General features: G+C 37.2%; 1 protein-coding gene across 1 annotated transcript in view; it reads left to right on the top strand.

The window, feature by feature from the left end:
- Nucleotides 1-924: 924 nt before the first annotated feature.
- fam184b (family with sequence similarity 184 member B) overlaps nucleotides 925-12,951 on the top strand; it is a 35,050-nt gene continuing 23,023 nt past the window's right edge. The window contains exons 1-3 of the mRNA XM_051901639.1: nucleotides 925-1,403; nucleotides 8,934-9,113; nucleotides 9,241-9,915. Coding sequence (XP_051757599.1) covers nucleotides 1,245-1,403; nucleotides 8,934-9,113; nucleotides 9,241-9,915 — 1,014 coding nt within the window. The 5' untranslated portion in view covers nucleotides 925-1,244. The remainder of the gene's footprint in view (nucleotides 1,404-8,933; nucleotides 9,114-9,240; nucleotides 9,916-12,951) is intronic.

Genomic DNA, 12,951 nt, shown 5'->3' with positions numbered 1-12,951 from the left:
TAACGCTTAGTAACTGCGTCTTTGAATATGGATTTCCTAGGTTCAAATCTCAAGACGTTTTGTCTCACTGTAGGTATTTGTGCACTAATAAATATTTCTGTTTAACTTTATTAATTTTAAGTTTTGGAGCCTGACCATATACATTTAAATATACCCACAATAATTCAATAAAATGCCTTAATTATCCTTAATCACAAACAGCTGTGATTTGTCCACATTTAAGCTCTTCAAAATGTAACCGATATTGATTATGCTATTATTTCTATGCTATTTCTTGCTAATCGAATGAATGATAAGCCCCAGACATGATTAAACGTTTCCAGTGTCCTGAAATATGACCTAACTCTAGGGATCCCACTATATGTTTTAGGGTTGTGTGGGTTAGTGTTGTTGTTGTTTTTATATACTAGTACAGACAGATCATCCTGGACATGTAGGTCAGATTTTAGGTAGTTCAGCTCATTTACTGATTGTTAGACTAAAGACAGCTAACCAACTCCTCAGCTCCTGTGTAAAAACTGCATTTAGCACGACATAATATAAGTCATGCATTTTCTGAGAATAACCAATATGTAGTATATCACTGTCTATTACGCTGTTATAACGAAATATGGTTCAGCCTTGCATGGGGATTTCACCTTTCACATTTATTTGAAAAAATACTTGCCTTTATAATTTAACTGGCCCTCTACATTTCGGGGCCAAAAATCAATTAGGCCTATATTTATTTAGTTAGCAAAAAGACCTGTTTGCAGTTCTGTTGTTGCTTTGAGAATTGTTCATACAAAATGATTTAAATCTTTAAACGCTAACAAATCAAGGTGAGTAACTGGGTTATCAAAGAAATTGACGTTTGGAAATTGCGCGAGCTTATGTTTGTTGTGCTGTTGGGCGTGTTGGTGTTCATGGGAGGGGCTATGATTACACTGCAGTAGCAGGCTACCCGTGACTTGTAATGTTAGACTGTAGTCACGCCCCGGGTGAGAGACAGGTGTCTTGGCTGGGGGTACATGCCGTCAGTGAGTCGTGTACCGCGGGGCGGCGGAGCGCCGATGGCATTATCTTGTGAGCAGTGCTCTCACCGGGAGCAGCTTCACGGCGGAGCGGGAGGGTGTTCGCCGGTCGCTGCAGCATGCAGAATGCTTTCGGCTGTCGTAAGGACTCTACCTTCAGGATCACGTAGAGGCGACCAGGGTGTTGCGCAGCCCAGTTTGTGATTGATCAGCGTGATCTAAGGGGTTATTATGGCTTCCAGCTCTGGGAAGATGAACCAGCCCCCCGGCGGCAGCGGTGCATGTAACGGGACCGCTATTGCGGACATCCCCAATGTGAACGTAGAGCAGGAAATGTATGATTATCAAATGCATACGAAAATGTGCAAGAAAATAGCGCAGCTGACAAAGGTAAGCGCGTAATTTTACTACTCAACTAACGGGACTCATTTAACTGTTTCCTGGATATCCATTCACTTAACGTGTGCCGCAGAGGTGTGTGTGTATTTTATATATATATATATATATATATATATATATGCTAATACCCCTTTCTGCTACTGCGCAAAGATAGTCTGTAAATATACATTATTGACACATATCAGTATTTTGCTGCCTAACCCACTGGCGATTTTTCATGGAATGCAACAGGGTTTAAATGCTCTCAGCGTCGCATCACTGTCTTTCCATTACAGGTGATGCAGAACCAGGCAGAAGGTAATCAAAGACAAGTCACGACTGAGATGTTGTATTGTAGCAAATGTGCTTTCATTGAGTTTATATAGTTCCTCAGAGGGGGCTACTGAAGTTCACACTACAAATGGGTCATCTAAAATAATCTGACCCGTGGGTGATCTCTGGCAACAGAAATGTGTGGTTATTTATTATCAGGTTTAGATTTTTATTTTTATTTATTATCAGGTGTGTGTGTGTGTGTGTGTGTGTGTGTACTAAGAACCACCCCTTCACAATCAGCATCCAGTTGTTATGAACCGTAGAAGCTTGTAACATGGCTGAGGCAAACGTAACAGACTCGTTCAGCTTGGCAAAAGACAGTTCTCTACTACATTGTAGTTCAGTTTAGCCACACTTGTTAGTTTTGTTTGTTCCACTAGCAAAAAATCACGCTGGAATTATGTTTGTTAGGACATACTGTAGTATATATGTCGTAGTGCCATGATGTTACTAGGCTATCTGATGGAACCTTAGTACTTTTTTTATCTGATGTACTTTTTGGCCATCTTTAGAAAGACTATAATGAAACAATTTAGGCTTAAATAACTCATATCCATTGGATCTGAATGCATTTTAGGCATTCATTTAGATTTAAGTAGGTCGTGAAGGGAGCCTAAAAGAAGATATTTTGAGCATTTTTTTTTTTTTTTTTTTTTTTTTTTTTTACTTACAATGGATGTCAATGGTATAACCAAAATAGTTTGGTTACCAACATTCAAAATATCTTCTTTTGTGTTCTTCAGAAGAAAGAAAGTCATACAGGTTTGAAATGGCATGAGGGTAATTGATGAGTAAATAAGTAATTGATGACAGAATTGTCATCTTTGGGTGAACTTATCCTGTAAATAGTGTTATTAATATTAGATTGTTTTAGATGTAGGCTTATTACGTTTCCTTTGGACAGGCCAGAAAGAAATGCATTCTAGTGGCAGGGGTAGCCCAAGGGTAGCCGAGGTATTGTGAAGTGAACACATGGTGCTAGTTTGAATTTTGATATGGAAAATATGTGAACAGTTGTTGGGACAACCCTCCTGCCCGTACACATTGTGCCCTTGAAACAAAGGACTTACAAATAGCCTACAATTACAATACTGTTTGCTCTAATGGTTAGAGAGTCGGACTTGTAACCTGAAGGTCGCGGGTTCGTGTCTCAGTACCGGAAGGAAATGTAGGTGAGGGGAGTGAATGAACAGCGCTCTCTTCCACAACCCACAAATAAGGTTCCCTTGAGCAAGGTACCTAACCCCCATTCGCTCCCCGGGTGCCGCAGCAAAAAAATGGCTGCCCACTTCTCTGGGTGTGTGTTCACGGTGTGTGTTCAATACTTACTGCTCTGTGTGTGCACTTGGATGGGTGAAATGCAGAACACACCATACTGGACTACACGTTATGTCATGTCACTTTGGATAACATGCTTCTGCTAAAATAACAAGTAACTAAGCAGCAATTTTCACAACACATGAAAATAAATATATGTGAGCAAAAAATTTAATTTTATCAACAAATTGCAACTCTGGAGTTTCAGTTTGAATTATGCATTTTTTGATTAAACTGCAACTTGATGATATATTATAAAATTCAATAGCCAACTATCTGACACTGTGTGAAAAATGATTATCCTCTTGGCCAACTATGAAGTATAACTATGAAACCATAAGGTTAAGGAGGTTAAAGGCTGTAATATTGAATATATACACAGTCATTTGGGCCTGTCCTTTTTTGAATCCTTATAATTTTTTGTCATCTTTTCTAGGACTATAAACGAAAAAAATATTTCTTAAAATAAGCCTTAAAAAGCTCATATTCTCTACATGCCCTTAAAATAAAGCAGTATTTATGATACTGTTTCTCACTTTGGATAAAAAGCATATGTTACATTACCCAGTGACCAAACAACCTATAGTATAGCCCAAACACATAAAATTAAATGTAAATCAGCACAAAATTAAATTTTATCAGCAAAACTTCCTAATAGAAGCAAACAACAAACACACACTTCCCCTGGAGTTTCAGTTTGAATTATGCATTTTTGTATAAACTGCACCTTGATGATGTATGATAAAATCAATGACCATAAATTTATCTGTCGTTGTGTGAGAAAATATTATCCCCTTGGACAATTATAAAGTGTAACTTTGAAAACATAGAGGTTAAAGGCTGTAATATCAACACTATTAATGGATAATGCATACACAGTCATTTGGGTCTGTTGAGGCGGGAGAAGGAAAGTGAGAAAGTGTGTATCAGGTTTTATTAGTATGGACCTTAGTCAGGAAAGATGCCATATTTACTGAGAACGAAAACAAGGCTGCGAAGGATGTAAGCAGTTTCTATGGGCTGTTTTCCTCTTAAATTGATTTTGGAAAGTAGTTTTTGTAATGTTTGATACCCAGGTACGCAACAATGCAAGCTATTGAACGGACTGTCCCTCAAAGCATCGTTTTCATTCTTGTCAAATTAAAAAATGGTGTCTGCCGTGACTAAGGTCCATTGAGGTTAGAAACATCGAAATGGCAGCACTGTTACGGAACAAAATAGGCCAGGGCTCGAAATTCAAACCTTCCACGTTGTGCGTGTGTGTGTAAGCATGCAGGCGTGTGTATGTGAAAGTATGCCTGTGAGCTTGAATGTCACAGCTGTGTGGAATCCCGCTTTCTATCATCATGTAAACATACTCCTACTAGTTATCTTTAGCTTTGTGTGTGTGTGTGTCTATAAGAACAGATGTTTGAGTCATACCCTCTCTACATTCAGCTCAGCTTTGTGACGCTTACTAATGCTACACACGAAGGCACACTATTTTTACTGATCAGGAGTGTAGGAGATTTGATCTACTTAGATCTGATATGGATATAAGAGCATGATAGGAATGTCATGGGCGCCAGGGCACAAAATGCTAAATCACTTATGAAAACTTTAAGCTGGGGTGTGTTTCCTGTACAATGACAACTCGCTGCTTAACCACCATATGCATTGTTGGAGAAATTAACTAGCACGACTGTTTTCCAAAACCGTAGTAGCATGGTCACTCCTCCATCATTTCAACCATGTTGGTTTAACAGTATGGGACATTTGTGAGGAATAATTAATCACTGAATTTATAAAATTTTGTGATGTTTTGTTGGAGGCACATAGAAGCAAGCAAACATATTGACACATGCTTTCTGTCTGGGGAAAAAAAAAAAAATCATACTTTTGGATGAATTGAAACTGTAATCTCAATGTCTCTACACATTTCTGCATTTTTTTTTAGCCTTTCCTGTACAACCAATCACCAATAGTTGCGACTTATTTTGAATAAGTTTTTTTTGTGCACTGTTTTGTCTGTTATTGTGATGAATGGCCTATTATTTGTATCATATACACCAAACTAAAACAAACTGTGGTTGGTTACTTTACATATCAGTTGGTCACTTGGGGAGTTCTTGGCCAGATTATGTGAAAACTCTGGCTAGGCGATGCAACTCACACTCACAATCAAACAAAGATAGCTAAAGACAGAGAAAACCTGGTTACTCATATTAGCTGCACGGCCATGTTTAATTGATTTTTCAGTAGCATTAAGGGTCATTCACATCAATGATGATACCTAGTCTATAAATGTTCTTTTTTATATGAGAATAAGGAAGTCCACACCACAGATTTAATGATAATATTTTTTTTTTTGGCTGATGATCGATAAAAACATTGATAGCCAATCAGAATCCACTCGTCATTAAAGAGCTTGGGCATTTAAAACAGCAGACGACATAACTGCAACACACGCTTATAATAAACAAAACGTGTGGACACTAATATAGTTATCTTTATCGTTATAGCCTTTACACTCACACACACACACATGCACAGACTCAATAATTTCACTAGCTGTGCCAGAAATGGCTGTTACACAGTTTTTGAAATGTGGACAAATGGATAGAGAAACAGACACTTCTGTCATTTGTGTCTGTTAATGAGGGAGAAGGAAAATAAGACCACGTGTATCAGGTTTCATTAGGATGGACCTTAGTCAGGCAAGGTGCCATATTTGCAGAGAATGAAAACAAGGACAAATATATAGAGAGAGACAGGTATTTCAGCATTTTCTATCTAAAATTATCATTTATGTACACAAAAACCATTCACTCTCTTCCTCAATCTGCTCTTTATCCTAATATTCTCTCTTTCCTAGTCCGTTCCAGTCTGCAAGTTAAGTTATGAGTGCTGTCACTTTATATAAAGCTAGCAGACATTTCAGTCGTACAGATATATAACATTACTTTCCCTTTTATTCTGTGCATCATAAAACATGAGAGTTCATGTTCAAGGACTGAGAGAGAAAGAGAGGGAGGAAATAGACAGAGGGTGAAAGTTATAAAGTGGAGTCAGGGGACAGACAGAGAGAGAGAAAGAGAGAAGGTGGTTGGCTTACAGAAACACTGTGGGGGCCAGGAAAAGAGGTTGAGAGAGAGAGACGGCTGAGTAAAGAGAAGGAGAGAGTGACTTCCTGGCAGTTTATCATACGGAATGTCCAGCTCTGCTGCAGTGGCGATTAACTACAGACAGTTAGGCGTCATAGTAACACACGACCCGCTGGAGGGATGAGTGAGACGTTGGGAATCTGATGACACCCCAGGCATGGGGACTTGTGGGTAGGACACATTGATGGAGAGCCAAAGTGACACATAATATTAGCCCTCTCTCATATGCCTACACATTCAGACTCAAATATACAAACGCTCCGCACAAACTACACTGTGTTATGAAATGCCACTTTCCACAAATAGGGTACAAAATAGATATATATATATTTTTTTGTCAAATAGTCAGTGAAAGGAGGTGATTAACCTTCAGAAAATGTATCTGATTAACTAAATACTATCTCTTTTTTTCTGTTTATTTTATGAGGTATTTTTTAACCATGTTACAAAAAATAACGCCATTCAAAATAATTTTTGTTTACTTTTTGTATTTTTACAACAGGTATTATTAAATAAAGTTAAATTTAAATAAAAATAAAACCATGCAGAATGGGTAACAGGGTTGCCAATTTGTCCTAAATAAAATTACGACTCAGTAGCTGGTTTGGGACCAAATGTTGGTTTGTAGTAATTGATAAAATTCTATTTTCCATAAATGAGAGAAAAATATTTATTTATTTTTTAATACAATAACGTATTGATTGATTTAGATTCAAAATGCAGTCATCACACTGTATTTGTAAAAATATTGCAAATGTAATTAAATTGTTTACTTAAATTGTTTAATTGTTTACTGTAATTAAATCATGAGGTTGTGCACAAAATATGGGATTTTGAGGCATGTGACAGCATCAAATTTTTGTGTTGCGATTAATTGCTGTAGCTTTTATCACGGTATACGGTATTATCACAATATTGAAATAAGTTGCAAAAAAGTGTTGTCATAGTATAACAGGTTTAAGAACTCTTTTTGTAATAACAAAAAGAACTCTGAATGTTTAAATACAATAATACAATACACAAAAAATAAATAAAGTTAAATTTTTTAAACAGATTAAAGTGCAAAAGAATTAGGCTATAAAGAACAACAACAGGTAACACTTTACAATAAGGTCTCATTATTTAATGCATTAACTAAGATTGAGCAATAGCTACATTTGTTACAGAAAGTATTATTTTTTGTTAATGTTAGTTAAGAAATACAACTGATCATTGTTAGTTTAAATTTCTCAGGTCCATTAAATAAGTTCTTTTGATTTTAGTAATGTTATTAAACAGTAACTAAGAAATTAACATTAACTAAGAATAATTAATGCTTTATAAGTATTTTTCATTGTCAGTTTGGTAATAATGAATTAACATGTTAACTAATGAAGCCATATGTCTCAAAGTTTTACTGAACAAAAACAAATAATCAGAACATTTCTAATCATTAGGGCATGTTGTAGTCCAGATTAAAATATAAAAATGTTTAAGTTTGAAAATAAATAGCCTATTAAGTCTTTAAGTATTTGGTGCTTTGATGTGATCTGAGCGCATGTCCCTTTGACACAGAATACAGCGGTGTTGTGCATTTTATACGGTTGATGGGGAAAGTATTCTTAAATGCATTATAAAAATTGTAATAATTGGTAATAAATTATTATTTACGGTATTCTGAAGTGCTCACGATAACAATATCGTGCATATTCATTATCGTGACATATTGCATTACCGACTATCGGCACATGTCTACTGAGTAGGAGTGGGAATTGTAGTTTTGTTACTCCAATAGATTAAAAATCAGTTCAACAGATTATGTCAAAATCATGACATTGTTGGATAAAGTCAAGACCTCTGAGGTGGTCTTAAAATCCTCAGTTTAAAGGAATGATGCAGAGATCTTGTGTGTGTTTAAAACTGGTTACTTTTCATGTTGTTTAATTTTATATTATGATAATAGTTTATCTAACATACAGTCAAACCAAAATGTATTCAGACACCTTGAACATTTCATTCATTAATACAGTTTATTCACTATAGTTTAAAAAAAATGGTAATAAAATATGACAAGATCTGTTTCAAGAAGAGTTTCAGTGAAATTCTAACTGTGTTAGAAAAAATGAATCTTAATTATGTCAAATTACACTTAAGCAAAACATGGTCAGATCAAAGTGTCTGAATAATTTTTGGTTCCAAATTTTAATCAGTTTTACTGGTAGTCCACTGTATGAAGTTTTTGGGTATAATATGTCACAGTTTACTTTATTTTGCTATCCTCACTTACACAAATGGACTATAGTGTTCTGCACGCACTAGTAAAAATATATCAAAAATATAAAAAATGTCTGAATAATATTTGGTTTGACTGTATCTAGACATTCTCACAACAAAAGTTAGTGCCTCTAATATGCCATGGTAGATAGTGCCTCTAATATGCCATGGGACTCCAATGTCAAAGTGCCAAACATATTCGAACAGCTGTGCACAACCAATTGCAAGCACTCATAGAAAGTTAGAACAGACATCTGCACAGTGTAAAGAGACACACGTGTAGATAAACTGCAGCTCAGTAACTGCAGACTGTGGGTGTACAACTGATTGGATCAGAGAGGTGGAAGATTTCATCAGCAAGAACAAGACTGTTAGCTTAGCGCTGTACATGTGGAATACAGGCACAGCAATTCACAGTGTGGATACTTTTTTTCTGTGTTGTCCTGCCATTATAACTGTGTCTTAATATTTATGGGTATTTGTTTTTGTATAGGTCATATATTCTTTAAACACTAAGAATGAGGAGCAAGAGGCAACTCTGCTATCGTTACGCCGTGTTGCCACGGAGACACAGGGCAGCCTCCAGCCAACCGCAGGTCAGGATGAGGAAGAGGAGGAGTCAGCATCTATCCTGAGGACACGCCTTCTAGAGCTGCAGGCCACCGTAGAGGAAGTAAAAACATAAGTGGTCAAACATACACATTTCTTCTGTATATGGATTCGTTATAAGTATATTAAATACAACATGGAGAGAATCACTTCATTATCTTAGGATGTGTGGATGTGTGTATCCATTTCAGGTGGAGGAGCGTGGACAGAGGGCTGAAATAGAGTATGTGGAGCGCATAGCTGTGTTAACCCAAGAGACATCAGATCTGCACAGAGACTACCAGAATCTGCAGACAGATAGAGACAACCAACACAAATTACTGCAACAAACACAAGAAGAAAACAAGCGCTTAGAGAACGAGTGCCAAGAGCTACGCAGAGCCAGAGATGAAGAGAGAAAGAGAGAGGAGGAGGAGAAGATGCATAGAGTAGAGGAGGAGAGGAAGAGAGAGGTCGAGGAGAGAAATAGAGAGACAGAAGAGAGGAATAGAGAGTCACGGGAGAGAAAAAGAGTAGAGGATGAGTGTGAAGAAAGGTTGAAAACAGTGAGAAAGGAGCTACAGGCTCTGAGGGAGGAGAAGGAGAAAGCAGAGAAGGAATGGAAGAGAGATGTGGAGGAGTGGAAGAAGAGAGTGAAGGACATGGAAGAAGAGAGGAGGGAGGAGCAGGAGGCTGCCAAGAAGACACTACAACAGAGCCTTAATGAACACATCAACCAGTGGCACCAGAGAGAGCAAGAAAACCGCAAGTCCCAGAATGCAACACTTCAGCAGAGGCTGAGAAAAGCAGAGACAGACTTGGAGGTTCGAGAACAGAGGTTGAATGAGAGCAACAGACACTGCAGCAAACTTCAGGAGAGAGTAGAGGTACACATGAACACCCAAACACAAAATTCACTTTTTGCCACATCTGCCCATGCCAGATTACACCCTTAAATATTTCTTACCGGCCATGAAACCATATTTTGTATGGGTAACACTTTGGAATAGGGAACACATATTCACTGTTAACTATGACTTTTGCCTCAATAAACTCTTAATTTACTGCTTATTAATAGTTAGTAAGGTAGTTGTTGTAGCAATTAAGTTTAGGTATGGGGTAGGATTTAGGGATGTAGAATATGGTCATGCAGGATAATTAATATGTGCTTTATAAGTACTAATAAAGCCAATATGCAAGCTAATAAGCAACTAGTTAAAAGTGACTAAAGTGTTACCTTTGTATGTTTTTCCTTTCTACTTTCTTTGTATTTATTTTGAGGTATTAAGCATTATTTTTTATTGTATTCTATAAAGAAATTGTTATTTCTTTAATGTTGATAGTGTTTTATTCCTAATAGAGTAAAGAATGACAGGTATTTTCTTTAGTCAGCTTTTTTTGAAGTACTAGTCCTGGCCACAGTTATTATAGTTTAAAACTTTTCATTACATTTGTATTATTATTAACGTATTTATTATTATTATTATTATTAATTAATTATTTTAATCAATTTAAAACCAATTTTATCAATTTAGTTTTTGATAGTTTTCCAGATATGACCATTAGTTGCAGTTTTTTTTTAAGCGTTTTTAATATATTTAGTTTTTATTTAGTTTTGCTGCGTAAAACACATACCAAATAAATATGCAGATGATGAAGCTGTGTGCTGTGGTGACCCCTAACGGGACCAGCCAAAAATGAAATTAATTTTATAGTATTTTAGGTTTGTAAAATTTATCAGGGCTGTCGAGTTACTATCGCTATCTAGTGACATTTTCACATTTTATGAAATGAAATATATGTATAATTTTTTTTTTTTAATTTAATATCATTAACCTTTTTAAATTTCAAACCCAAGCCTTATCAAAAACTTGAAATTGTGTCTTCCAGGCCTGGTAATTTATGGATATTTATATGGTGGATATAAATGTTCCTATTTATGCATAGTGAAAAAAACATTGTGTACACACAAACCAGTATTGCTTTACAAGCCAGTTCACATATATTCAGTTGAGTGGCCATGTGTAACTGACCTTCCAGCAGGGTGTTCGTCTCATTGTAAGGGGGCAGTAATTACCGCTGTGACTGACACTTCCGAATCTAATTGAGAGAGAGATTAGAGGGATCAGACAAACACCCACAATTACCGTCACTCAGACACACACAGCTGTGCAGAAACAGATGGCATACCCGACTTAAACAGTCTGTGACAATACCCCACAGATCTGCAGACAGTTTTTTCTACAGCAAAGTCTGCTCAGAACCCTGCAGAAAATAAAAATAACATAGGCTTTTTAATGTGGGACACAAAAGTAAGTCGTTACACTTTGTATTTAGAACAGGATAAACCCATGTGATTAAATAAGTAAGAGTTGCTTGGCATGCAACATTGACACCGCCATCTCTCTGATGCAGCTTTTTGCATACACTGCGGCTAATGCGCATTAGACGTGCCTAAAAATGCCAGATAGAGTGAGATGAGTAACACCCTCTCTTCTCTGCTTTGGCTCAACATCCTTCACAGAAAATTAATCAGAGGCACCTCAGATCTGCAAACTCGGAGCAGCTGCTGTGATGTAATCAAAGGGTCGTTGGCTCAAAGTGTTCATGGGGTGGTCAGAATTGACTGATTAAAGTCATCTTGGACTTCATGGGCCTGAAAGATGATGCGGTTTCGGATGTTCATCTCTGCTATTGGATGATCTAATATAAGGATCCAGCAGGATAACAGACAACTAGATTTTTTACTTTCTTAAGAAGATGTGAGTGGTGCTATGGTGGTTGTCAGGTTGTTGCTGTGCAGTTCCTAAGGTGTTCAGAGTGGTTTTTAATGTATTGTCAAGTCAAGTCAAAGCAGCTTTACAGTGATAACTGGCAAATAATTTTGGCTGCACAGCAGCTATTAAAGAAAATGGTGTCATTGTCCAGTTTAAATAAATTCAGTATTGATTCATTCCGTTGTAAAAATCAATAGTTATTAATTTAGGTAATTTATCTATATATCAGTACTGGAGAAAACAGTGATATCATCATCCAGCTCAGTTCTGTTTGCATACAATGGTGTCAGATCAGGCAGATCAAAAACATTGTTGAATATCAAGTGTCCCCAACTAAGTAAGCCAAATTGCTATATAATATTGCTATATGGTTGCTAGGTGAACACGATTTCACCAAGTACAACATGTTCCTGAATCACCATCATTGTTGATCCTGGAACAACATTCCAGTCAACCGATCAGATTTGAGGGAAAAGTTTACAGTTTATGAATGAATGAATAAGGCATTTATATAGCACTTTACTATGTACTACTGTACACCCAAAGCGATTGACAATCATATCAGGGGGTCTCTCCTCAACCACCACCAGTCTGCAGCATCCACTTGGATGATGCAACGGCAGCCACAGTACAATGGCGCCAGTGCGCTCACCACACACCAGCTTATGTTTATGTCAAGTTTAGGCTTACAATCAGGGTTAGGTGCTTCTACATCAGTGTTATTCACTTATCATTTCCCTCAGATTTTAGGGATAAGTATCATAACAAAGTGGAAGCAATTGGGAACAACAGCAACTTAGCCATGAAGTGGTAGGCCACGTAAAATCACAGAGCAGGGTCAGTGCATGCTGAGGCCCACAGTGTGCAGAAGTCGCCAACTTTCTGCAGAGTCAATAGCTACAGACCTCCAAACTTCATGTGACCTTCAGATTAGCTCAAGAACAGTGCGTAGAGAGCTTCATGGAATGGGTTTCCATGGCAGAGCATCTGCATCCAAGCCTTATATCACCAAGTGCAATGCAAAGTGTCGGATGCAGTGGTGTAAAGTACGACTTCACTGGACCCTAGAGCAGTGGAGACGTGTTCTCTGGAGTGACGAATCACGCTTGTCTGTCTGGCAATTTAATGGACGAGTCTGGGTTTGGC

The sequence above is a fragment of the Ctenopharyngodon idella genome, chromosome 1, assembly GCF_019924925.1.
Source record: "Ctenopharyngodon idella isolate HZGC_01 chromosome 1, HZGC01, whole genome shotgun sequence".
Classification (NCBI taxonomy): Eukaryota; Metazoa; Chordata; class Actinopteri; order Cypriniformes; family Xenocyprididae; genus Ctenopharyngodon; species Ctenopharyngodon idella.
The sequence above is the reverse complement of the archived record's forward strand: the minus strand, read 5'-3'. Positions and strand labels throughout refer to the sequence as shown.